The sequence below is a fragment of the Bos mutus genome, chromosome 9, assembly GCF_027580195.1.
Source record: "Bos mutus isolate GX-2022 chromosome 9, NWIPB_WYAK_1.1, whole genome shotgun sequence".
Lineage (NCBI taxonomy): Eukaryota > Metazoa > Chordata > Mammalia > Artiodactyla > Bovidae > Bos > Bos mutus.
The window spans coordinates 54,480,381-54,507,620 of record NC_091625.1 but is presented as its reverse complement, the minus strand read 5'-3'; the positions used below and the strand labels follow the sequence as shown (position 1 = coordinate 54,507,620).

The window sequence follows — 27,240 nt, the reverse complement described above, 5'->3', positions numbered from 1 at the left end:
TCCACATATGACAGTAGAAAGGCTGGTGCCATCAACGCTGCCCTGCTACTTACCTCTTGACCCAGCTGCCCTGAGGCACGTATCAACTTCTTCCTGAGATACCCAGGCTTGGATTAAAATTCTATTGCTACAATTCTAATAGCCCTCTTGAAACTGTAATTGAATAGAATAGGGAGTTTAAAGCATCAAGTGGTATAAACTCACTAGCCAATCAGAAAAGGAAGAAGACAAAATGTATCTCTCATGACCAAAATGATACTGATGTCTCACCATTTTCCAATTCCCCCACTACTTCAAGAGAAAATAAAGGCATGCACTATATTATAAAACAAAATTACATGATGCAGAGCTGGGAAATAACAGTAGTACATGGAAGATTCACAGGGGTTTACTTACAAAGAGTACTGATAAGGAGACTGTGCAAACCTCGTCCTCCCTCATAGATGGATGTTACTAATGGATGGTTTCCCAATCTATCCACAAGCCACAGTGGCATACACTGTGGTCTTCTGCCAGCATAACTGTTGGAGCCCCAGTTTCCTGAGATTTTTTATATAGTGGTGTCCTTTGGTGAAGTGAAATTAATCAGTTACGGAAGAGCTTCTCGTCTAGGGTGCCATCAATGTGTGTGCCAAAATATCAGTCTCCTTAACTCTAGGATTTACCCTGTAGAGTCTGGGATATTCAGAGCCACAGATCCATCATGTTCACCGCAAGAAGGCCGTTTGCCTCAAAGCTTTGTGAAAATATTCTTTTTATCTGTTTGGCAAAATGTGAACAAGGATGGGAAACACCAGGCAGAACTAATACTCACTAGTCTTTCTAGGAACTCTGGGAGTCTGGTGGGACAATCCAGTCGTTATATACATAGACCTCAGTAGGCCTCGGCCAATTCCATTCCAATTAAATTCAAGCAGAATTTTTGGGTCTTGGGTGATTCATCTTAATCTTTATATGAAAAAGCAAAGAGCCAAGAATAGCCAAGGTAATTTTAGAGAAGAATCATATGGAAGCGGGACTTGGAAAATGTTTGTATAGGGTGCATGGGAGTTCATTATTTTATCTGTATTTTTCTGTGTTTGTCTAAAATATTTCACAATTAAATTTAGAAGAAAATAAAAGACTGTAGCTATAGACTCTGATTGTTAAGACTCTTGTAAACAAGAAAGTAGAGAGCACAAAATATAACCTAAAAAGTTGTTCAATTCAGCTAGCAGTACCATAAAATATATAGCATTTAGTCATCAAAAGACACCATAAAAAATTAAAAGACAACCTGCAAACTAAGAAACACTATTTGTAACACATACATCTGACAAAAAAGGAGTAATTAAAATTTAAAAACATAGAAAGATTATCTGCAAATTAATTTTAAAAAACAAGTCAACCAAAAAATGAGCCAAAATAGAGAACAGGCATTTCACAGAAACCCAAATAGCCACTAAACATATAAAGATGCACAACCATATTAGCAAGACAGAAAATACAAATTAAAAGATCAATCAGATGCTACCACCATCTGAATATAACAATCAGTGTAGGTTGATTACAATAGTAATCAACAATAGTGTGGGTGTTACAAATAATGATGTGACAGTCCAGTTCATGTGAAATGGATTTATGTGTAGATGAACCTCAAAAACTGAATGTGCAGTGAAAAAAAGAGGGAAAAATAAGTGTAAACTTATTAGATCAAAATACAATACCAGGATAGCTATATTTTTAGGGAATTACATACATAAATATTTTCAAAAAGAGCAAGTAAATGAGTAATATAAAATTCAGAGTAATAATTATTTCTGGCTGGGATGGAAAAAGTTTTAAAGAGGCCTCTTAGAAGTCTTCAAAAATGCTGGCACTTTTCTGGATCTTCCGGTCTGTAGTGAGTACCTGGGTATTCTTTTTTATTATTATCCTTTAAAATGTGCACATATGGGATACATTCACATATATATATATATATTTCACAATTAACATTTGTTTAGAAAATCCAGTGAGATTTAAAGAAGAACTCTTACAAAATGTTTCTATCAGCAACTTCTAGACTGTCAGTGAGGATTTTCTTGCTACTAGGTAACCAAACAAAAGAGAGAATTCTCTTGGTTTCTGATGTAAGGTGAAAACCTTCAGCTGTAACCGCTATTTCAAAAGTTCTTTTTCTTCACAGCTGCCTCATTGTTCTCAATTATTTCTAAAAGTATTCCAATACGTGATTTTACGCAATCTGTTTGCAAATAATAAGTGTCATTTCTGTCTTTTAGCTTCCAAGTAAAGTTTCATATATAGAGAGAGAGATCTATATCTATTTTTTGGAGGGCAAGATGTTCTCTAATTTACAATGTTTGAAAACTGCCAATGTAATCCAGTTAAAAGGAACTTTTGGATACCTCTGCTTCCCTTGAGGCTCAGCTGGTAAAGAATCCGCCTGCAACCCAGGGTTCAATCCCTGGGTTGGGAAGATCCCCTGGAGAAAGGAAAAGCTACCCACTCCAGTATTCTGGCCTGGAGAATTCACAAAGAGACGGACACCACTGAACGGCTTTCACTTTCACTTTCAAAGCTTTCCAGCAGAACCTTAGAACACCAGTTTCTAAGGAATGGGTTTCTCTAGTTGGGGAAAGGGGGCGGGGGGAGTCCAGCTTTAACTCAACTCTGAAAAATCTCTCCCTGCATGCATCTACACCCCTTTCCGTCCCTTACACTCCAGAGGGACCTGTGCCGGAAAACCAGAGCCCCGCCCACTCAGCGAGCCCCACCCCACTCTGGCCCCGCCCCTAGGGTCTTCCAGTACACTGTGCGCGCGCCCTTCGGGAGGCGGGGCTGCTCAGGCTCACTGCCGGGCAGCAGCGGGCTACCTCTGCTCTCAGCTTCAACGTCTCCGCTGGCTGATCCTCTTCTGGTGTCTGGATTCCCGGACCCTGGTGAGTAGCTGGAGATTTCTGGGCCCAGCTGGCTCAGTCGTGGCCGGCACTGGGGCCACCCTCAGCGCCTGCGCTCTTACCCGCCAGCCAATCTGCTCGCCTGCAGATGGCCTTTGACCCTGCGCCCCAACACCCTGCGCCGGCCGCGGCGGGCTGCGTCTCGCTGCGAGCCTCAGGAACTCGGGAACCCCACTCCGTTGCTCTTATACCTAATTTTGTTAGGGTTAGTTTTGTTGTCTTCTATTCTACTTTATCCCGGGCCTGTCGGCCTCGTCTCCGCCACTGTTTTGCAGCGGAACCTCTTGTCGCCTCGGTATTTTTCCCTCCCCAGGAAGTTGGGAATTTTAGGAGTAAATGAAAAGCCTTTCAGCGCCTTATCCTTTTGTCCCCAAACTCGGCCTTGTGCCTCAGGGGCAAGTGGGAAGGTCGAGGCCTACCTGGCTTGGGCTGCAGGAAAGTGGCAGGCTCCGGTCTCCGGACGCCGAGGCGTAGGGAGAGGAGAGCGAGGGTGGAGAGGCCAACGCATAGATGCGATTTCCATTCACCTGTTCCACGTTTGGGACTGTCATATTAGCCTGTTACCGTTTGCTAAATTGAAGGATGCAACTCTGCTGGAATAGTATCTTTTCCTGTTTTCCAGAGGAACCAATGAAAATTTAGGCAGTTAGGATTGTTGGTTTCTGTTTCAACAGTTAGAGACCCTGCAGATATGAGTTAAGGACAAATGTGGAAGTACTTTAAAAAAATAAAACAAGGGAAGATAATGTTAATTATATGACTTCAGAAAAAGGCACGTAAGCCTGGAATGAGTTGGTTATGTTAAAGTATTAAGACAGGAGCTTCCTGGGTGTCTCAGTGGTAAAGAATCCACCTGCAGTGCAAGAGATCCTGGTTTGATCCCTGGGTTGGGAAGATCCCGTGGAGAAGGGAATGGCAACTCACTCTAGGATTCTTGCTTGGGAAATCCCATGGACAGAGGAGTGGGCTACATACAATTCATGGAGTCGCAAAGAGTCAGACATGTTTAGCAACTAAACAACAACAACCAAATTTAGACAATAGTTGAAAGAAAAATACAAAATAAAATCTAGATATTGGTAATATTAAGTCACACGATTGCACATCATTTTCATGACAGTATGTTGCTCCATTCATATTGAACTATATGTAAACCTTAAAAAAATAGTGTTGTGTAGGGAATCTTGCAGATTTCTAGGTTCTATGCATAAAACATTACCAGAGCTGTTGCTGTCAGTCACACGATGAGTATTGAGTATGTAAGAAAATAAACTTTCTTCAGATTTAATTTGGACTACAGTTTATGAGTAGGAAATAACAGATAATCGACTTTAAGCAAAAACATAATCACATGTCAGCAGGTTTCATCTGTCACAAAATTTATGGTGGTATATTCTCTAAGCTTGCTTTGTCTAAAATGTAGGAAGGTGTGATAACAGGAGGAGCTTGAGTTCTAGAACTGTATTTCTCTGCTCTTTGCTCACTGCTTAACCACAGGTTACTTGGCCATTTGTTAGCCCTGTTGCTGCTGCTGCTAAGTTGCTTCAGTCGTGTCCGACTCTATGCGACCCCATAGACGGCAGCCCACCAGGCTCTGCCATCCCTGGGATTCTCCAGGCAAGAACACTGGAGTGGGTTGCCATATCCTTCTCCAATGCATGAAAGTGAAAAGTGAAAGTGAAGTTGCTCAGTTGTGTCCGACTCCTAGTGACCCTATGGACTGCAGCCTACCAGGCTCCTCCGTCCATGGGATTTTTCAGGCAAGAGTCCTGGAGTGGGGTGCCATCACCTTCTCCGATTTGTTAGCCCAGGTACTGGGAAAAAGTTGGCAACTGCTCTATTGGCAATTTAGTTCAGTTCAGTTGCTCATTCGTGTCTGACTCTTTGCGACCCCATGGACTGCAGCACGCCAGGCTTCACTGTACATCACCATCCCCTGAGCTTGCTCAAGCTCATGTCCATCGAGTCGGTGATACCATTCAACAATCTCATCCTCTGTCGTCCCCTTCTCCTCCTGTCTTCAATCTGTCCCAGCATCAGGGTTTTTTCCAATGAGTCCGTTCTTTGCATCAGGTCGCCAAAGTATTGGAGCTTCAGCATCAGTCCTTCCAATTAATATTCAGGGCTGATTTCCTTTAAAATTGACTGCTTTGATCTCCTTGCAGTCTAAGGAACTCTCAAGAGTCTTCTCCAACACCACAGTCAAAAACTAGAATTAGTTATATTTCTCTTCAGTGGTTTCTTAGAAAATAATGTTAGGAAAACAGCTAGAAAAAGAAAGCAATCAGAAGTCTGTATAACATAATAATAAAAATTTAAAAATGAGGTTTTTGGGGGCTTTCTGCATAGCAGGATGGGAGGTAATCCTTTTTGAAATCATAGTATCATACTGATTCTGGATCTCTTATATCTCGCTAGACCTACAAGTTAAAGTCATCATTTCAAAGATTGAAAGACCTCCAAATCACAAGAAGCAAAAGTAGAAGCCGTAGAGTTTCAAAAGAACAAATGTATTACTTCTGTGTGTTATTTTATCATGTGCCCTTTGAAGACACTAGATTTTTCTCTTATCCAATACCCTGAGTATTGAGTAGGTTACTCCTTTGGAAATCTATACATCTGTAATTAACTTGGAACTTTTTTCCTCTGAGGTGACTTCTGGAACTTTTTTGTGTTGAAACCAATTAAGTAGTCCCACCACAGTTTTTCTACTAAAGATCATTAGACCCTGTTAGGCATCTCAAGTTTCATTGTTTTGCTAATTTGGACACAATAATTTTTAATAAAATGGATTTTAAAAATTATTGGATCTATCTATTTAGCTATGATTCTTCCTATATAATATGTTCAGTATGGACTGGGCATGTCAACTATATGTATAGTCTGCAGAACCTGTTTGTACACATACTGCCTCAATAGATACCAATGTCAAAAACAAAAGGGCCAGAAATTAAATTTTTAAAGTTGAACATTTAATGGTCATTGACTAAATATAAGATATATTGGGTTCTACTATAGTGTAAAGATAAGGACTCCATTTTTGGATCTTATGGAACAATCTAGTAGGATGTATAATGCATTAAATAGCATGGTGCAATAGATAAATGCCAATTTAAAAAGTAGATAATAGTGTCATAATAGACTATATGAGAAAGTGAGTATTTTTCAGTTTGGAATCATTGGGAGAAGTATCAAGAAGAGGCAACAGTTTAGCTTTGTCTTGATGGATTAGTGTAGCAGTCCAGAAATTAGCCATATGGAGAGTAGGTATTTAGAGAGAGTAAACTGTGTGTTAACTGATTGCTTGCCAGACACCTATCTTTAATAACAAAGCCAGAAATGATTCCAAGGATTTTTTAATATTAACTTATTTCATCCTCATAAAAATCCTTTGAGTGAGGTAATAACTCATTGTAAAGATGAGAAAGGAAGGGAAATTTTCAAGTCACTTATATAGGTGAAATGGCTAAAAAAAGCCCAGCTAGAATTTGAACCACAGAGTCCAAATTTTAAGCACAGGAGACCTGTCTTTATTTAGGTAGATTAGACTTATTGGAAATAATATGAAAGGAAAAGAGAAATAGATTTATAGGTAAAGGAAGGAGCCTATTAAAATACCTATTCCATATAAATATTTCTTCCTTACGAAATATTATGTTCCAACTTTAGAAGACAACATAAGAAAATATCAGTAAGTAAATGATTACCCACAGGTAGTCATTATGCTTGTTTAAGTGTACTTCTTTCCTCTCTGTCTCCTTAATATAGTTGAGCTCCTATTAAATCCATATTTTTTTTCCTACTTAATGACTTGTCAGTAATTCTCAGTTTCTTTAAGTAAAGGGAAGGATTTGTTTTTGTCTTGTCAACTTTGAAATTTTAGGACAACAAATCATAGAGGCAGGTCAGACTGTCACATTCCATACAAAGGAATGTTAAATCCCTGGAGTCCTGCAGTTTGCTGGTGATAGCTGTTTTCCTTTCTTACCTGTTCTTAAATGATTTTAGACTTAAAAGTTTCAAAAAATAAACAACTTGAAAATCTCTGTATATTTTTCCTGTAGATTCACCAAATGGTAATATTTTGCTGTAAACATTTGCTTTATTGTGACACAGACACACACACTCATATATTACATTGTATATAATTTTACATACACATTGTATGTAATATGTGTACATATGCATATATGTATACATACATGTGTATGCTGCTACTGCTACTGCTAAGTCACTTCAGTCGTGTCCAACTCTGTGCCACCCTATAGACGGCAGCCCACCAGGCTCCTCCGTCCCTGGGATTCTCCAGGCAAGAACACTGGAGTGGGTTGTCATTTCCTTCTCCAATGCATAAAAGTGAAAAGTGAAAGTGAAGTCGCTCAGTCGTGTCCGACCCTCAGCGACCCCAAGGACTGCAGCCTTCCAGGCTCCTCTGTCCATGGTATTTTCCAAACAAGAGCACTGGAGTGGGGTGCCATTGCCTTCTCCTATATGTGTATGAGAGTATCTTAATATATTGTCTGCCGTTTCTTCATAATTAGATCCAGATTAATGTTGACAGAAATACTGCAGCAATGATTGTATGTTTTTCTTAGGGCATTCACTCTATAGACTCATGTTAATCTATTTATTCAAATCAGCTGGTAAAGTTAATTTTGATCACTTGTGTGAGGTGATGTCTGCTAGGTTCTGCATCTGCACTGTTAAGTGGCTGTATATATCTCCCTTTGTAGTTAATTTGGTATATTTTTGGGGGAGGGATACTCTGCCAATATGTAGATATCCTGTTTCTCATAAACCCTATTTCTTTGAACCCCTCATTAATATCCGTTAATGATTCTTGCTTAATACAGTAGTAGCCAAGTGGTGATAGTCTGATTCCATTATTCCATCTAAATTTATGAATTGGTATTTGATTATGTCTTTTTTATTCCATTTATTTTCACATTTTAAAAATATCAGTATAGATTCATAAAGTCTTATTTTATGTCTGTAATTTATTATTCTTACTCATAATTTTGATGTTGAAAGCATCCCAGATTTAGTCAGTAGTTGCCTCTTTACTGTGTCCTATGAACATATCTCTACGTTTTTTGAATAATTCCTGATTTTCAGGCCATACTGGTTTTCATTTCAGGCTGATTTTCCTTTACAAGTTGTTCCAAGCTCATCTTGTACTTTCTTAGCCACATTCTTGAAATCAACCTGGTTCTATTAAGTAGAGAAGGGTATATAAAATTCAAAATCTTGGCATCAGATGGGTTTATTGCTGCAAGGATTTCTTCGGTTCTAGACTCTCAGTGGACAGAACTAGGAAATAATGTGCATGTATTTGTATGTGTACACACCCATTTACCCACCCCTACACATGAATTTGTTTATCTTTTAAAAGCCATGCATCCATATTGATACTGCCAATTGCAGTCTGACAACACAAGTTTCATTTTAGCCTCCTACTTTCTGTGTTTGTAACACTTTTTTCTTTTTTTTTTTTTTTGTCAGTAAACAACCTGAGCCCCATTTTCTGGCTTATATTGCTTATTTTTACAATGCACATTAAATATTTTAAGAATTGCTAACCTTCATCATAGCATAAAAAAATTTACTTATTAACTGGAATTTAACCTTTAATATATTTTGTTTGTTTTGAGTATGTGAAATGTAACATAACTTAAAATGACAAACCTATATAAAAAGTTATACTCAGTTACTTCCATTATCCACACTTCTACCCTGTTTTAATCACCCCATATTTTTCAGTTTCTTTTTACCCTCTATAGATAATCAACCTTATTAGATTCTTGTTTTTCTGTTTCTTTTGCTCACTTGGGAAAATCTATTTTTTCTTATTGTCATTTTGCTTTTTTCACTTAGCAGTATAGCCACAGAATCACTTTCTTTCATCTCAGAGCTCTTCCTCATTTTTTCTGAATACTCAGTATTTTACAAACAATGCTGCATATTAACTTATGTACTTACCTATTGGTTGTGGATTTTCAAGGTAAATTCTGTGAAGTAGGATTCTTGAATCAAAGGAAAATGGATGTGTAATTTTGTTATATACTGCCAGATTCCAAAAAAGGTTGTACAGATTTCATTCACTATCAACGCATAAGAGTGATTATTTTCTCAGTGTTCTTGCCAACAGGATGTAGTTTCATGCTTTTTATTTTTTGCCAACCTCATAGATAAGAAATGTTACATTTGTGTGGTTTTAATTTACATTTTTCTAATATTGAATGATACAGAAGATCTTTCAAATATTTTCATTAAGATTGTCAGTTGTCTGTTCACTTTATTTTGTAGTGTTTTTTGATATATATATTTAAAAATTTATGTAGTTAATTGTTTTTTATTTATTGCATCTGAATTTTGAGTCTTTTATTACACTAAAGATATAAGCGAATTCAGGTGGGATTATATGAATATTTGAATGATTCTGAACCCTACAACTTACATTATTCTTTGAGAGATTAAGGTGGGAAATAGGGGCATTATTTAAAACCTCTGCTTCAAAGTAGCATCAGAGAAGCTGGGAATATAAGGCAAAAATGGCAGCTGAGAAAATGAACAGAGCTTTCGGTAGTTTCATGGCTCTTTGGGGACCAAAATTGGAATTCAGGGCCCTTCTAAAGCCCATCCTAGAGGAAGAATCTTGGTAAATACTTGTGACTCTGATTTCAGAACCTGTAAGTATAATGGAGTAAAGATGAATCAGAAATACACCAAATATTTGCAAGGGCTTAAACCCAGTTTTGGAGAAGGCAATGGCACCCCACTCCAGTACTCTTGCCTGAAAAATCCCATGGACGGAGGAGCCTGGTAGGCTGCAGTCCATGGGGTCGCTAAGAGTTGGACACGACTGAGCGACTTCACTTTCACTTTTCACTTTCATGCGTTGAAGGAGGAAATGGCAACCCACACCCGTGTTCTTGCCTGGAAAATCCCATGGACAGAGGAGCCTGGTGGGCTGCCGTCTATGGGGTCACATGGAGTCCGACACGACTGAAGCGACTTAGCAGCAGCAGCAGCAGCAGCAAACCCAGTTTTGAAGATTTCCATCTGTGATTGCTGTTGTTCAGTCACTAAGTTGTGTCCAACTTTTTGTGACCCCATGAACTATAGCACACTAGGCTTCCCTGTTCTTCACTATCTCCCTCAGTTTGCTCAAACTCATGTCTCTTTGAGTTAGTGGTGCCATCCAACCGTCTCATCCTCTGTTGCCCCCTTCTCTTGACCTCAGTCTTTGCCAGCATCATAGTCTTTTCGAATGAGTTAGCTGTTTGCATCACGTGTCCAAAGTATTGGAGCTTCAGTTTCAGCACCAGCCCTTCCAATGTGATTATACTAAGATAATCTTCCTCTACCCTAAAAGTCTTCAAGAAATAAAAATAAGCTTTCTTTGAAGGAAGATGTCATGTAGAGCCTCACATTATCTCTGAAACTTTTCATATTCTATGTATAGCATTTAGTAAAAATAATAATTTAGCCTATAAAAAAATAGTTACTGTCTGGATATTAAGAGGAAAAACCCAACAGGCAGTAGAAACAGAATCCTAAGATTCAAATTCAGGTTATTAGAGGTAGACTTTAAATAAATGGTATTACAAAATTCAAGGAATAGGAAATTTTAGCAGAAAACTGCTATCTTTGAGAAGAATTAAATGAAAATTTTAAGACTAAATTTATAACTGAAATTAGTTGCCACTGAAGAGTCAGGAAATTGAAGATAGTTCAGAAGAAGATATTCAGACTGAACCATAGAGAGACAAAAGGAGGAACATTTTTAAAATGTTTAAGGAACACATGGGACATAAAATTCTGATGTGTGTAATTTATTCCATAATGCGAGATGAGAGACAAGATCAAAATTGAGTATAACACTTGAGTTGGTGAAATGGGGTGGGGAAAAAAAGGTGATTATAATTGAGGCAGTCAAATAATAAGTTTGTTGAATGACTAGGCTTTTTATATATTCCTAAATATTTCCTTTTTATATCTGAAGTTTTTATTTTATATTTAGAAAATTTTAGTCTCTGAGTGGAATGTTTCTTTTCTATATCAGTATATGTAAAATCTGTCTAAAGGATGAAGAGTATATTTACTTTTTAAAAAACATGCTTAAAATCTTTATCTGACAAAAATGTAATTGTGATATTTCCAAATAAATACTGCTATTCAGTCTAATTATGTATAGACTCTGTCTATAGCTATTAATATTTGATTATATAATTAACATCATAATACTCTTTAAAATTTTTCAGTGTAACAAACTTTATGAATTTTAGTTTTCCTTTTGAATATATTGGAAAATATTATTAATACCACTTACTAATAGTTTTTTTCAATACATTACAGCTAAACATTTACCATTTTGGAGTTTAAAGGATGACATCATGGCAAAATTTCGAAGAAGGACTTGCTTCATTTTGTCACTTTTTATTCTATTTATTTTCTCTCTGATGATGGGTTTAAAAATGCTGAGACCAAATAAAGCAGCTTTTGGAGATCCTTTTGGACTTGACCTTCTTCCAGAAATCCGGCAACAAACTCATTTGACGAAAGTTTTTGATTCCCAAAAGAGTGACAAAATCAGCAGTGAAACAAACATCAAGAACTTAAAATCTGAGGAAATCATTGTGAAAGCTTCCGTAGCCTCTGAACCTCATCCAGAAGAACCGCCACCTCTGAATTATTACTTACATGTATTTTATTACAGTTGGTATGGAAATCCACAATTTGATGGTAAATATATACATTGGAACCATCCAGTTCTCTCACACTGGGACCCTCAGATAACCAAGAAATATCCTAAAGGGAAGCACAACCCCCCTGATGACATTGGCTCCAGGTTTTATCCTGAGTTGGGAAGTTACAGCTCTCGGGATCCTTCTGTCATTGAAACTCACATGAAACAAATGTACTCAGCTTCAATTGGTAAGTATTTTAGATATGTATGTGCATATATAAGTAAATTTTTGTAGAACATTAATTACTAATTGACCTTACCTGCTGGCTCAGTGGCAAACATTTTGCCTGCAATGCAGGAGACAGGGGTTTGATCCCTGGGTTGGAAAGATACCCTGAGAAGGAAATGGCAACCCACACCAGTATTCTTGCTAGGAAAATCCCATGGACAGAGGAGCCTGGCGGACTATAGTCCATGGGGTCAGAAATTATTAATTAGTCTCGCGTTATAAGTTTATAATTTTAAACTTACAAACTCTAGATTAAACTGTTGTTATAACATGTTAACACTAAAATTTCTGGGTGTATTATTTTTATTGATTTCTAATTTAATACTCTGTGAATTTTATTAAATTATGATTGACATAAGATACAATGAATTCTCTCACTTTATGTTATACATTTGTGTAGATATCGCCCCAATTATGAAGTAAAATATTCTATAGCCCCCAAATTTTTGTCTGCTATTCAGCTCTCCCTACATTCAAGGAAACTATGTATCATATAGAGTAGTTGTTGTAAATGTTTTACTATTAAATAAAAATAGAATCATTAATTATTTGTGTGTATCCATGTCCAAGGTAAGAGAAACCCAAGTAAGATGGTAGGTGTTGCAAGAGGGCATCAGAGGCAGACACACTGAAACCATACTCAAAGAAAACTAGTCAATCTAATCACACTAGGACCACAGCCTTGTCTAACTCATTGAAACTAAGCCATGCCTGTGGGGCCACCCAAAACGGGCGGGTCACGGTGGAGAGGTCTGACAGAATGTGGTCCACTGGAGAAGGGAATGGCAAACCACTTCAGTATTCTTGCCTTGAGAACCCCATGAAAAGGCAAAATGATAGGATACTGAAAGAGGAACTCCCCAAGTCAGTAGGTACCCAGTATGCTACTGGAGATCAGTGGAGAAATAACTCCAGAAAGAATGAAGGGATGGAGCCAAAGCAAAAACAATACCCAGTTGTGGACGTGACTGGTGATAGAAGCAAGGTCCAATGCTGTAAAGAGCAATATTGCATAGGAACCTGGAATGTCAGGTCCATGAATCAAGGCAAATTGGAAGTGGTCAAACAAGAGATGGCAAGAATGAACATCGACATTCTAGGAATCAGCAAACTAAAATGGACTGGAATGGGTGAATTTTACTCAGATGACCATTATATCTACTACTGCAGGCAGGAATCCCTCAGAAGAAATGGAGTAGCCATCATGGTCAACAAAAGAGTTTGAAATGCAGTACTTGGATGCAATCTCAAAAACGACAGAATGATCTCTGTTCGTTTCCAAGGCAAAACATTCAATATCACAGTAATCCAAGTCTATGCCCCAACCAATAACGCTGAAGAAGCTGAAATTGAAGAGTTCTATGAAGACCTACAAGACCTTTTAGAACTAACACCGAAAAAAGATGTCCTTTTCACTATAGGAGACTGGAATGCAAAAGTAGGAAGTCAAGAAACACCTGGAGTACCAGGCAACTTTGGCCTTGGAATACGGAATGAAGCAGGGCAAAGACTAATAGAGTTTTGCCAATAGAATGCACTGGTCATAGCAAACACCCTCTTCCAACAACACAAGAGAAGACTCTACACATGGATATCACCAGATGGTCAACACCAAAATCAGATTGATTATATTCTTTGCAGCCAAAGATGGAGAAGCTCTATACAGTCAACAAAAACAAGACCAGGAGCTGACTGTGGCTCAGATCATGAACTCCTAATTGCCAAATTCAGACTGAAATTGAAGAAAGTAGGGAAAACCACTAGACCATTCAGGTATGGGCTAAATCAAATCCCTTATGATTATACAGTGGAAGTGAGAAATAGATTTAAGGGACTAGATCTGATAGATAGAGTGCCTGATGAACTATGGATGGGGGTTCGTGACATTGTACAGGAGACAGGGATCAAGAACATCCCCATTGCAAGAAATGCAAAAAAGCAAAATGGCTGTCTGAGGATGCCTTACAAATAGCTGTGAAAAGAAGAGAAGCGAAAAGCAAAGGAGAAAAGAAAAGATATAAGCATCTGAATGCAGAGATCCAAAGAATAGCAAGAAGAGATAAGAAAGCCTTCCTCAGCAATCAATGCAAAGAAATAGAGAAAAACACAGAATGGGAAAGACTAGAGATCTCTTCAAGAAAATTAGAGATACCAAGAGAACATTTCATGCAAAGATGGGCTTGATAAAGGACAGAAATGGTATTGACCTAACCATAAGCAGAAGATACTAAGAAGATATGTACATAGAAGATACACAGAAGAACTGTACATAAAAGATCTTCATGACCAAGATAATCACGATGGTCACTGACCTATAGCCAGACATCCTGGAATGTGAAGTCAAGTGGGCCTTAGGAAGCATAACTACGAACAAAGCTAGTAGAGGTGATGAAATTCCAGTTGAGCTATTTCAAATGCTGAAAGATGATGCTGTGAAAGTGCAGCACTCAATATGCCAGCAAATTTGGAAAACTCAGCAGTGGCCACAGGACTGGAAAAGGTCAGTTTTCATTCCAATCCCAAAGAAAGGCAATGCCAAAGAATGCTCAAACTGCCGCACAATTGCACTCATCTTACACGCTAGTAAAGTAATGCTCAAAATTCTCCAAGCCTGGCTTCAGCAATATGTGAACCGTGAACTTCCTGATGTTCTAGCTGGTTTTAGAAAAGGCAGAGGAACCAGAGGTCAAATTGCCAACATCTGCTGGATCATCGAAAAAGCAAGAGGGTTCCAGAAAAACATCTATTTCTGCTTTATTGACTATGCCCAAGCCTTTGACTGTGTGGATCACAATAAACTGTGGAAAATTCTTCAAGAGATGGGAATACCAGACCACCTGATCTGCCTCTTGAGAAATTTGTATGCAGGTCAGGAAGCAACAGTTAGAACTGGACATGGAACAACAGACTGGTTCCAAATAGGAAAAGGAGTACGTCAAGGCTGTATATTGTCACCCTGCTTATTTAACTTATATGCAGAGTAGTACATCATGAGAAATGCTGGACTGGAAGAAGCACAAGCTGGAATCAAGATTGCTGAGAGAAATATCAGTAATCTCAGATATGCAGATGACACCACCCTTATGGCAGAAAGTGAAGAGGAACTAAAAAGCCTCTTGATGAAGGTCAAAGAGGAGAGTGAAAAAGTTGGCTTAAAACTCAACATTCAGAAAACTAAGATCATGGCATCTGGTCCCATCACTTCATGGCAAATACATGGGGAAACAGTGGAAACAGTGTCAGACTTTATTTTTTGGGCTCCAAAATCACTGCAGATGGCGACTGCAGCCATGAAATTAAAAGACGCTTACTTCTAGGAAGAAAAGTTATGACCAACCTAGATAGCATATTGAAAAGCAGAGACATTACTTTGCCAACAAAGGTGCGTCTATTCAGGGCTATGGTTTTTCCTGTGGTCATGTATGATTGTGAGAGTTGGACTGTGAAGAAAGCTGAGCACCAAAGAATTGATGTTTTTGAACTCTGGTGTTGGAGAAGACTCTTGGGAGTCCCTTGGACTGCAAGGAGATCCAACCAGTCCATTCTAAAGGAGATCAGCCCTGGGATTTCTTTGGAAGGAATGATGCTAAAGCTGAAACTCCAGTACTTTGGCCACCTCATGTGAAGAGTTGATTCATTGGAAAAGACTCTGATGCTGGGAGGGATTGGGGGCAGGAGGAGAAGGGGACAACAGAGGATGAGATGGCTGGATGGCCTGGTTTTTGTTACTGTTGCTGCTGCTGCTGGTGCTAAGTCACCTCAGTTGTGTCCGACTCTGTCCAACTCTGTGCAACCCGTAGACAGCAGCCCACCAGGCTCTGCTGTCCCTGGAATTCTCCAGGCAAGAACACTGGAGTGGGTTGCCATTTCCTTCTCCAGTGCATGAAAGTGAAAAATGAAAGTGAAGTCGCTCAGTTGTGTCCGACTCTTCGCGACCCCATGGACTGCAGCCTACCAGGCTCCTCCATCCATGAGATTTCCAGGCAGGAGTCCTTTTGTTACTGAGTTATATGAATTTTTGTAAATGATGGCTATTAACCCCTTATTTATTATATGATATGCAAAATAATATCTCCTATTCAGTATGTATCTTTTAATTGTGTTATTGTTGCTTTTGCTCTGTAGAAGCTTTTAAGATTGATATCGTCCTACTTTAAGATTTTTTTCTTTTGTTATTTGTGCTTTTGGTGTCATATGCAAAATATCAGTGGGAAGACCAGTGTCAAAGATCTTCTTTCCTGTGTTTACTTCAGGGAGTTTTATATCAGGTCTGTCTTATATTTTAAGTCTTTGATCTCTTTCAAGGTGCTTTTTGTGAGTAGTATAGGATAGACCCAACTTTCTTTTCTGTGTATGGCTATCCAATTTTCCCAGCGCCAAAGGATGTTCTTGATCCTCTTGTCATGTATTAGCTCCTCAAGGTATAAAGCCAGATTGTTTCTTTGTAAGTTTCCCCATTTCTTAACATCTTCATTTTATGACTACAAATATCCCTTTCAGAATGGCTTTTGGAGCATCCCATAGCAAAGTGAAAGAGGAGAGTGAAAAAGTTGGCTTAAAACTCAACATTCAGAAAACTAAGATCATGGCATCTGGTCCCATCACTTCCTGGAAAATGGATAGCGAAACAGTGGAAACAGTGAGAGACTTTATTTGGGAGCTCCAAAATCACTGCAGATGGTGACTGCAGCCATGAAATTAAAAGATGCTTGCTTCTTGGAAGAAAAGTTATGACCAACCTAGGCAGTATATTAAAAAGCAGAGATATTATTTTGCCAACAAAAGTCCGTCTAGTCAAAGCTATGACTTTTCCAGTGGTCATGTATGGATGTGAGAGTTGGACTATAAAGAAAGCTGAGCGCTGAAGAATTGATGATTTTGAACTGTGCTGTTGGAGAAGACCCTTGGACTGCAAGGAGATCCAACTAGTCAATTCTAAAGGAAATTAGTCCTGAATATTCATTGGAAGGACTGATGCTGAAGCTGAAACTCCAATACTTTGGCCACCTGATGTGAAGAACTGACTCATTGGAAAAGACTCTGATGCTTGGAAAGATTGAAAGCATGAGGAGAAGGGGACGACAGAGGGTGAGATGGTTGGATAGCATCCCCGACACAATGGACATGAGTTTGAGGTGGTTCCAGGGGTTGGTGATGAACAGGGAGGGCTGGAGTGCATGGGATTACAAAGAGTTGGACATAACTGAGTAACTGAATTGATAGGTTTAGGAGAAAGGGATTTTATTTTCATTTGTTTTAAGGTAATCTTTGGTTCCTATTTTGATTTCTTCTTTTACCCATTGGTTGCTCAGGAGTTTCTTGTTTATTTTTCATGTATCTGTAGATTTTCCAACTCTTTTGATTGTTAGAAGTATAGCTGCCATGGCTTCCTTTTGGTTCCCACCTGAATGGAATGCCTTTTCATCCTTTCACTTCGAGTTTATGGGGATCCTTAAAGCTTTCTTGTTGGAACCATAGAGTTGGCTATTGTTTTTCATCCTTCCAGGCCCTCATGTGCCTTTTGATTGCTGAATTCAATCCACTTTTGTTTAGAGTAGTTATTAATACTTAAGGATTTACTCAGTTCACTCACTCAGTTGTGTCCGACTCTTTGCGACCCCATGGACTGCAGCATGTCAGGCTTCCCTGTCCATCACAAAATCCTAGAGCACGCTCAAACTCATGTCCATCAAGTCAGTGATGCCATCCTACCATCTCATCCTATGTTGTCCCCTCCTCCTCCTGCCTTCCGTTTTTTCCAGCATCAGGGTCTTTCCAATGAGTCAGTTCTTCTCATCAAGTGGCCAAAGTATTGGAGCTTCAGCTTTAGCATTAGTCCTTCCAATGAGTATTCAGGACTGATTTCCTTTAGGATTGAATGGTTTGATCACCTTGCAGTCCAAGAGACTCTCAAAGAGTCTTCTCTGACGGCACAGTTTCTTCAACGCTCAGCTTTCTTTATGGTCCAACTCTCACATCCATACATGATTACTGGAAAAACATAGCTTTGACTTGATGGACTTTTGTCAGCGAATAATGTCTCTTCAGTATGCTGTCTAGATTGGTCATAGCTTTTCTTCCAAGGAGCAAGTGTCTTTTAATTTCATGGCTGCTGTCACCATCTGCAGTGAATTTGGAGCCCACGAAATAAAGTCTGTCACTGTTTCCATTGTTTCCTCCTCTATTTACTATTAAGTAATGGGATCTGATGCCATGATCTTAGTTTTTGAGTTTTTTTTTTTTTCAGCCTGAAATAAGTCTTCATTTATTGACTACTTACAGTACAGCGATTTCATCTTAGCTGGTATTCAAAGATGGTTATGTTTTAAGTGAGAGACGGCATAATCTCTCTTTCAGATACCACCTCTCAGAAATCTGGGCTAATTCAACTTTAAGAACTAGAATTGCATCTCCTGGTAACCACGTGACAGTTGTCACCCTGAGAAGGGGAACAAGGCAAAGAAACTATAAAGAACTTTGATTCTCGTACACAGGTGCACATAAGTTAGTTTATTAATGACTACAATTTGAAGCCAGCCGTTTTGATCCAGTATTTAAATAACAAGCTGTTTAATATTAAAGCAGAAGATACTGCCACAATGTGACAGAAATACAGCTTTACCCATAAACCTTTCACACAATTATACATTAAATGCTATTTTTATTTAAGCAAGGCACCCCTACTTGTTCTAAAATATGGGATGTGCTACCCCACTGAAAAAGCAAATGAGACAAGATGTTGAGTTTTAAGTCAGCTTTTTCACTCTCCTCTTTCATTTTCATCAAGAGGCTCTTTAGTTTCTTTTCACTTTCTGCCATATGGGTGGTGTCATCTGTGTATCTGAGATTATTGATATTTCTCCTGGCAATCATGATTTCAGCTTGTGCTTCATCCAGCCCGGCATTTTGCATGATGTACTCTGCATATAAGTTAAATAAGCAGGGTAGCAATGTACAGCCTTGACGTACTCCTTTCCCGATTTGGAACCAGTCTGTTGTTCCGTGTCCAATTCTAACTGTTGCTTCTTGACCTGCATACAGATAGCTCAGGAGGCAGCTAAGGTGGTCTGGTATTCCCATCTCTTTAAAAATTTTCCACAGTTTGTTGTGATCCACACAGTCAAAGGCTTTGATGTAGTCAATAAAGCAGAAGTAGATGTTTTTATGGAACTCTCTTGCTTTTTCAATGATCCAGTAGATGTTGTCAGTTTGATCTCTGGTTCCTCTGTCTTTTCTAAATACAGCTTGAACATCTGGAAGTTCTCAGTTCACATACTGTTGAAGCCTAGCTTGGAGAATTTAAAGCATTACTTTGCTAGCGTGTGAGATGGATACAATTGTGTGGTACTTTGAACATTCTTTGGCATTGCCTTCTTTGGGATTGGAATGAAAACTGACCTTTTCCAGTCCTGTGGCCACTGCTGCGTTTTCCAAATTTGCTGGCATATTGAGTGCAGCACTTTCACACCATCATCTTTTAGGATTTGAAAGAGCTCAACTCAGATTCCATCACCTCCACTAGCTTTGTTCGTCGTTTCTCCTGTGGCCCACTTGACTTCATATTTCAGGATGTCTGGCTCTAGGTCAGTGATCACACTGGTCGTGGTTATCTGGGTCATTAAGATGTTTTTTTTTGTATAGTTCTTGTGTGTATTCTTGCCACCTCTTAATGTCTTCTGCTTCTGTTAGGTCCATTCCATTTCTGTTGTTTATTGTGCCTATCTTTGCATGAAATGTTCTCTTGGTATCTCTAATTTTCTTGAAGATACCTCCAGTCTTTCCCATTCTGTTGTCCTCTATTTCTTTGCATTGATCACTGAGGAAGGCTTTCTTATCTCTCCTGCTATTCTTTGGAACTCTGCATTCAAATGGGTATAGCTTTCCTTTTCTCCTTTGCCTTTAGCTTCTCTTATTAATGGCATTAAATTAAAAGCATTTATTAATGCTACCTTATTGTGTGTTGGTTTTGTATTTCCATTATTATCTTTTCTGCCTGCATTTGTAAAGGTTATTTTCCATGATGGTATGCTCTTTCTCCTCCTTTTTTGTCTTTTATTGATCTGCTCTTGATTTTTGTTTTATTTTTACCAAAGGGTTAGTTATAACATCTTACAAATAAAACAGTCCAGTTTAGGCTAATAGCAATTTCTTTTTAACTTGTAAAGGTTTTCCTTAGTGTGCAGAGGATGAGATGGTTAGATAGTATTACCAACTCAATGGACATGAATTTGAGCAAACTCCAGGAGATGGTGGAAGACAGAGGAACCTCACATGCTGCATTCCGTGGGATCACAAAGAGACAAACACAGCTTAGAGACTGAGCAACAATAAAGTGTCTACCATTTTGCTCCTCCCTTTATATTACTGATGTCACAGTTTACCTCTTTTTGTTGTATCTTTATGAATAACTTATAGTATACTTTCCCTCCTCTTTCATTTAGACTTTGTACTCTTGTTGAGTGGTTAACACACCACCCTACTACACAGTTAGTTTTCTAAATCTAACCACACGTTTCTCTTCTTTCCCAGTGTACTGTGCAGTTTTGTGTGCTTTCATGTGACTGATTAGCTTGTTTTCATTTTAGCTTGAACTCCTTTTAGCATTAAGTACAAGGCTGATGTAGTGGTGGTGAACTCCCTTAGATGTTGTTTGTCTGGAAGTCTTTACTTCTTTGTATCTGAAGGGTAACTTTGCTAGATAAACCATTCATGGTTGGGAACTTTTATCTTTCACCTCTTCAAATATGTCATTCCACTGTCCCCTTGGCCTGAAGAGTTTCTGCAGAGAAATTAGTCATTCAGTCGTGTTTGACTCTTTGAGACCCTGTGGAATGTAGCCCACCAGGCTCCTCTGTCCAAGGAATTCTCTGGGAGCAGGTAGCCATTCCCTTCTCCAGAAGAATCTTTCTGACCCACAGATCAAACCCAAGTCTCCTGCATTGCAGGCAGATTCTTTACCATCTGAGCCACCAGGGAAGCACAACTTTGCTAGATAAACCCTTCTTTGCTGGGCATTTTTATCTTTGAACTCTTCAAACATGTCTTTCCACTGTCCCCTGGCCTGAAGGGTGTCTGCAGAGAAATCCTAATGGCAGTCCATTGTAGCTTCCATTGCTTTCTCTTTTTTTCCCCCCTGCCTTCCTTTAAAGTCTTAGAGGGTGTCTTTTTGCTTTGAGATAGCAGGATGATCTATTAGCTTTGTAAACTTACATGTCCAAGTTTTTCCTCAGATTTTGGAAATTTTCACCTATCATTTCTTTAACTCCCTGCCCTCCCCCTTCTCTGTCTGGAATCCTGATTATTCTGATATTTGTCTTTTTGATGGATTTCCATTGATCACGTAGAGTTTCTTCTCTTTTAGTTTAAATTCCCTCTTTTCTTCTATCATTTTAAAATTCCTACCCTCTAAGTTACATTTTTTTTCCTTCCATATGGGCAGCCTTGTTGCACTGCATACTTCAGGTCATTCACTGAATTTCATTTGGTTCTTTATAACAATTTTAATAACTTTCTTCTCTTTAATAAAGAATCATTTGTTCATCTTTTTATTCTTGAATTCATTGATATGTCTTTCTAAGTTTTCTTGTAATTTGTTGAGTTCCTTTAGAACAACTAATTTGAATTATTTATTAGATTGTATATTTGGCATGTTCTAGCTTTCTTGTTGGAAAATATCAATACTCTTTTCTTTTTGTGATGCTGTATTTCCTTGATTTTTGTTGTTGTTGTTCTTGTGGATATATGTTGATGCTGTCACATTTGAAGTAGTTGATGCCTCCTTAACTCTGCTTGTGCCTTTCACATATGCCATTGTATCTTTATAATGTTGATATTTGAGGTTTTTTGCCCTGTAAGGCTGTATCTGCTCCAGTATATTTCTTACCCTTTGGGGAAAATTTTTAAGCATAAATGCCTACTCAGCTTTTAACATTTTCCCAGGCTGGCTTTTGGAAACCTCTTGTTATGCAGAAAGTGGCCACTGTAGATCAACGTTTTTGTGGTTTCTCACTCATGCGTTGATTGTGGTGGTTTGTTTTCTTAGTGGACTTCCTGTTTGCCAGAATGCTTTTCTGGAGGCTTACACAGGAGCAAGCACAAGGAGCCCATGGCAAAGTGGGAGGAGGTGTGGGCTGTAGCGTTGAGGTACATTGAGGGGGGAGGTATGGGCTGTAGCGTTGAGGTGCATTGAGGGTGCCAGTAGGCCCGGTGAGCCACATCAGTGGGTGATTTCCAGTAGGCTCATGGGTAGACTTTCTGCCCAGTGGTGTCCGTTTCCTCCTCTTTGCCATCATCCCCTCTTTCCTGAGTTGTGAAGCTCCCACCTTAGTACTCCAGGTGAAGAGAAATGGATTTCTCCAGCCATATCCTGCCCAGCTGCTTTCTTTATCCCGTGAGGGAGGAGTTGCCTCCACTGGATAAATCAGCCTTGTTCAGTGTTTGCAGCACCAGGAAGTTTTTCATACTTCATACTATCTGACCAAATTCAGATCCTTTGGTGAAAGCTGGACTTATGCAAGTTTTCTTTCATGCTTAATTGCCTGCCAGGGACAGCATTCTGTCAGTTTTTGCCTGATAGCAGCCAGTGGAAGTCTAGGCAGATTTACTGGCCTAGTAAAGAATCCGCCTGCAATGCAGGAGATTTGGGTTCAATCCCTGTGTTGGGAAGATGCCCTGGAGGAGGAAATAGCAACCCACTCCAGTATTCGTGCCTGGAAAATCCCATGAACAGAGGAGTCTGGTGGGCTTCAGTCCATGGAGTTGCAAAGAGTTGGCCATGGCTGTGTGCCTGAGCACACACTGGTTTGGTAGCCCTGTTTGTCTGTTTCTTACTTGCCATATTATTGGAAGAGATTCCTCACAGGTCCCTTGGAGTAAGGTACTAGATCCCAAAATAACCACAAAAGTAATATAAGGATGTCTCATTCGCTGACCATCTTAATGGCACCATGTTGCTGATATCACTTCCTATTATACTTATCATTATTAGACAAAGAATAACTGGACTTGTTATAAAAATTGTGAACATAGAACACTATTTTGGTCCATGGACTTTTCCTGCTGACACTGGCATTTTTTGAATTGAAGAAGATAGTCAGTGAAGGCTATTTAAATTGCTATATGAATGTGCTTGTTTAAAATTCATATTTTTCCTTTGATATAAATGGCCTTGTTTTTCCTTTTATTGAAATTGCTGTGTGAAATAATTATACTTTTGTATCACCCAGTACAAGCTCGTTAATTATTTGTTTTACAATTAAAGTGTTATGTGTTTTAAATATTAGTGGTCTAACCTTTTTTTTTTTCCCCCGAGAATGATGAAATTAGAATGAAGTATTAATGCAATATTTAAACTCTAACCATTATAATCATGTATCAGATAGAAGTAGCCACTGATAGATATATATCCTTTTCAAGTCTTCAAAGTACCATAGGCAAGTACTTTCCACTTTTTAATTTTCTATAAAATGCTCAAAAAAACATAGAGGGGTATTCATGTACACATGATGTACCCCAAGATGTACACATTCTAATCTCTGGAATCTTTGAATATGTTGTCTTACAAGTCAAAAGGAATTAAGGTTACAGATGTATAATTAGTGTTGCTAATCAGTTGACCTTGAAATAGGACTAACATAATCACTGGAATCCCTAAAAGTAGAAGAGGGAAAAGAGAGATAAGTGATCTAAATAAGAGATAAGTGATCTAAGCTGGAGATGAGTGATCTAAAAAGGACTTAGTTTGTGGGGCCTGTCTTTGAAAATGGGGTTAGAAAAGTCAACAGCCAAACAATGTGGTGTCTTCTGTAAGCTAACGACAGCAAGGAAACAGCTCTTTCTTGAAACCTCTAGAAAGGAATGTAGTCCACTGAACCCTCTTGATGTTAGCCTAGTAGACCCATGTCAAATTCTGACCTATAAAACTGTAGGTTATAAATTTTCATTGTTTTAAGCCATTAAATTTGTGTTAATTCATTACAGCAGTAATAGAAAACTAATACACTTCAGCAAAACATAATTTACTCTATATCTTTAAAATTATCTTCCCTTTCAATCCGTTTAACACTGTTTATTTATTAAGTTTCTACCATGTCCCAGCCTTGTGCTGGATTCAAGATGAGTAAGTCACATCTCCTGGGTTTCCTTTTGTTTTCTTTATTGGTACTTGAAAAGCACTAGATGGAAACAAAGCTGAAAATTATCAGTTTTTATAAGGCAACACTTTGTATTTCTGAAACTCCTGCTTTTAAAATTTGTACATAAAAGTAGAAGAAACAGAACTTATAGTAAGACAGTTCAGTTCAGTCACACAGGCATATCCAACTCTTTGTGACCCCATGGACTGCAGCAGGCCTGGCTTCACCAACTCCCACAGCATGCTCAAACTCATGTCCATTGAGTCAGTGATGCCATCCAACCATTTCATCTCTTGTTGTCCTTGTCTCCTTCTGCCTTCAATCTTTCCCAGCATCAGGGTCTTTTCCAATGAGTCAGTTCTTTGCATCTGGCTGGCCAAAGTATTGGAGTTTTAGCTTCAGCATCAGTCCTTCCAATGAATATTCAGGACTGATCTCCTTTAGGATTGACTGGTTTTATCTCCTTGCAATCCAAGAGACTCTCAAGAGTCTTCTCCAATACCACAGTTCAAAAGCATCAATTCTTCCATGCTCAGCTTTCTCTGTAGTCCAACTCTCACATCCATACATGACTACTGGAAAAACCATAGCTTTGACTATATGGACCTTTGTCAGCAAAGTAATGTCTCTGTTTTTAATATGCTATCTAGGTTGGTCATAGTTTCTTAAGCTTCTTTTAATTTCATAATTTTGAGCATTGCTTTGCTAGCCTGTGAGATGAGTGCAATTGTGCAGTAGCTTGAACATTGTTTGGCATTGCCTTTCTTTGGGATTGGAATGAAAACTGACCTCTTCCAGTCCTGTGGCCACTGCTGAGTTTTCCAAATTTGCTGGCATATTGAGTGCAGCACTTTCACACCATCATCTTTTAGGATTTGAAATATTTGAAATAGCTCAACTGAATTCCATCACCTCCACCAGCTTTGATCGTGGTGATGCTTCCCAAGGCCCACTTGATTTTGCATTCCAGGATGTCTGGCTCTAGGTGAGTTATCACACCATCATGGTTATCTGGGTCATGAAGATCTTTTTTGTATAGTTCTTCTGTGTATTCTTGCCACCTCTTCTTATTATTATATTCTGCTTCTGTTAGGTCCCTACCATTTCTGTCCTTAATTGTACCCATCTTTGTGTAAAATGTTCCCTTGGTATCTCTGATTCTTGAAGATCTAGTCTTTCCCATTCTATTGTTTTTCTCTATTTCTTTGCACTGATCACCGAGGGAACGCTTTCCTATCTCTCCTTGCTATTCTTTGAAACTCTCCATTCAAATGTGTATATCTTTTCTTTGCTCTTTTGACTTTTGCTTCTCTTCTTTTCATAGCTATTTATAAGCCCTCCTCAGACAACCATTTTACCTTTTTACATTTCTTTTTGTTGGAGATGGTCTTGACACTGCCTCCTGTACAATGTCACGAGCCTCTGTCCATAGTTCTTCAGGCACTCTATCAGTTCTAATCCCTTGAATCTATTTGTCATTTGTACTGTATAGTCGTAAGAGATTTGATTTAGGTCATACCTGAATGGTCTAGTGGTTTTCCCTACTTTCTTCAGTTTAAGTCTGAATTTGGCAATAAGGAGTTCATGATCTGAACCACAGTCAGCTTGTGGTCTTGTTTTTTCTCACTGTACAAGAGCTTCTCCATCTTCGGCTGCAAAGAATATAATCAATCTGATTTTGATATCGACCATCTGGTGCTGTTCATGTGTAGAGTTATCTCTTGTGTTGTTGGAAGAGGGTGTTTGCTATGACCAGTGCGTTCTCTTGGCAAAACTCTATTAGCCTTTGCCTTGCTTCATTTTGTATTACAAGGCCAAATTTGCCTTTTACTCCAGGTATCTCTTGACTTCCTACTTTTGCATTCCAGTCCCCTATAATGAAAAGGACATCTTTTTTGGGTGTTAGTTCTAGAAACTCTTATAGGTCTTCATAGAACCGTTCAACCTTAGCTTCTTCAGCATTAGTGGTTGGTGCATAGACTGAATTACTGTGATATTGAATGGTTGCCTTGGAAATGAACAGATATCATTGTATTGTTTTTGAGATTGCAACTGAGTAATGCATTTAGGACTCTTTTGTTGACTATGAGGGCTACTCCATCTTTTCTAAGAAATTCTTGCCTACATTAGTAGATATAATGGTTATCTGAATTAAATTCACCCATTCCAGTCTGTTTTAGTTCACTGATTCCTAAGATGTTGATATTCACTCTTGTCATCTCCTGTTTGACCACTTCCAGTTTACCTTGGTTCATGGGCCTAACATTCCAGGTCCTATGTAATAATGTTCTTTACTGCATTGGACTTTACTTCCATCACCAGTCACATCCACAACTAGGCATTGTTTTCCCTTTGGCTCCACCTCTTCATTCTTTGTGGAGTTATTTCTCCACTCTTCTCAAGTAGCATATTGGGTACCTACTGTCCTGGGGAGTTCATCTTTCAGTGTCTTATCTTTTGCCATTTCATACTGTTCACGGGATTCTCAAGGCAAGAATACTGAAGTGTTTTGCAGTTCCCTTGTCCAGTGGACCACGTTTTGTCAGAACTCTCCACCGTGACCTGTTTGTCTTGTGTGGCCCTACACGGAACATAGTTTCATTGAATTAGACGAGGCTGTGGTCCTTGTGATCAGTTTGATTAGTTTTCTGTGATTGTGGTTTTCCTTCTGTCTGCCCGCTGAAGGATAAGGAGAAGAGGCTTATGGAAGCTTCCTGAAGAGACTGACTTTGAGGGAAACTGGGTCTTGTTCTGATGGGCGGGGACAAGTTCAGTAAATCTTTAATACAATTTTCTGTTGGCTGTGTTCCGTCCCTGTTGTTTGACCTGAGACCAAACTGTGGTGGAGGTGGTGAAGATAACGGTGACCTCCTTCCAAAGGTCTCGTGCACACACTGCTGCACTCAGTGTTCCCGACCCTGAAGCATGCCACTGCTGACCCACACCTCCACTGGAGACTCCTGGACACTCATAGGCAGGTCTGCATTAGTCTCTTGTGGGGTCACTGCTCCTTTCTCCTGGGTCCTGTTGTGCATGAAGTTTCGTTTGAGCTCTCCAAGCATCTCTGGCAGGTATGGGGTTTGATTCTAAATGCAGTTTTGCACCTCCTACCATCTTGCTGGGGCCTCTCCTTTAGTAAGACAAATTAGATTTTTGAAGTTTGAATGAACCCATTAGGATCTAACATAA

General features: G+C 38.9%; 1 protein-coding gene across 1 annotated transcript in view; it reads left to right on the top strand.

The window, feature by feature from the left end:
• The first annotated feature begins 2,775 nt into the window (after positions 1–2,775).
• MANEA (mannosidase endo-alpha) overlaps positions 2,776–27,240 on the top strand; it is an 80,613-nt gene continuing 56,148 nt past the window's right edge. The window contains exons 1-2 of the mRNA XM_005892995.2: positions 2,776–2,921; positions 11,298–11,876. Of these exons, the coding sequence (XP_005893057.2) occupies positions 11,336–11,876 (541 nt within the window). The 5' untranslated portion in view covers positions 2,776–2,921; positions 11,298–11,335. The remainder of the gene's footprint in view (positions 2,922–11,297; positions 11,877–27,240) is intronic.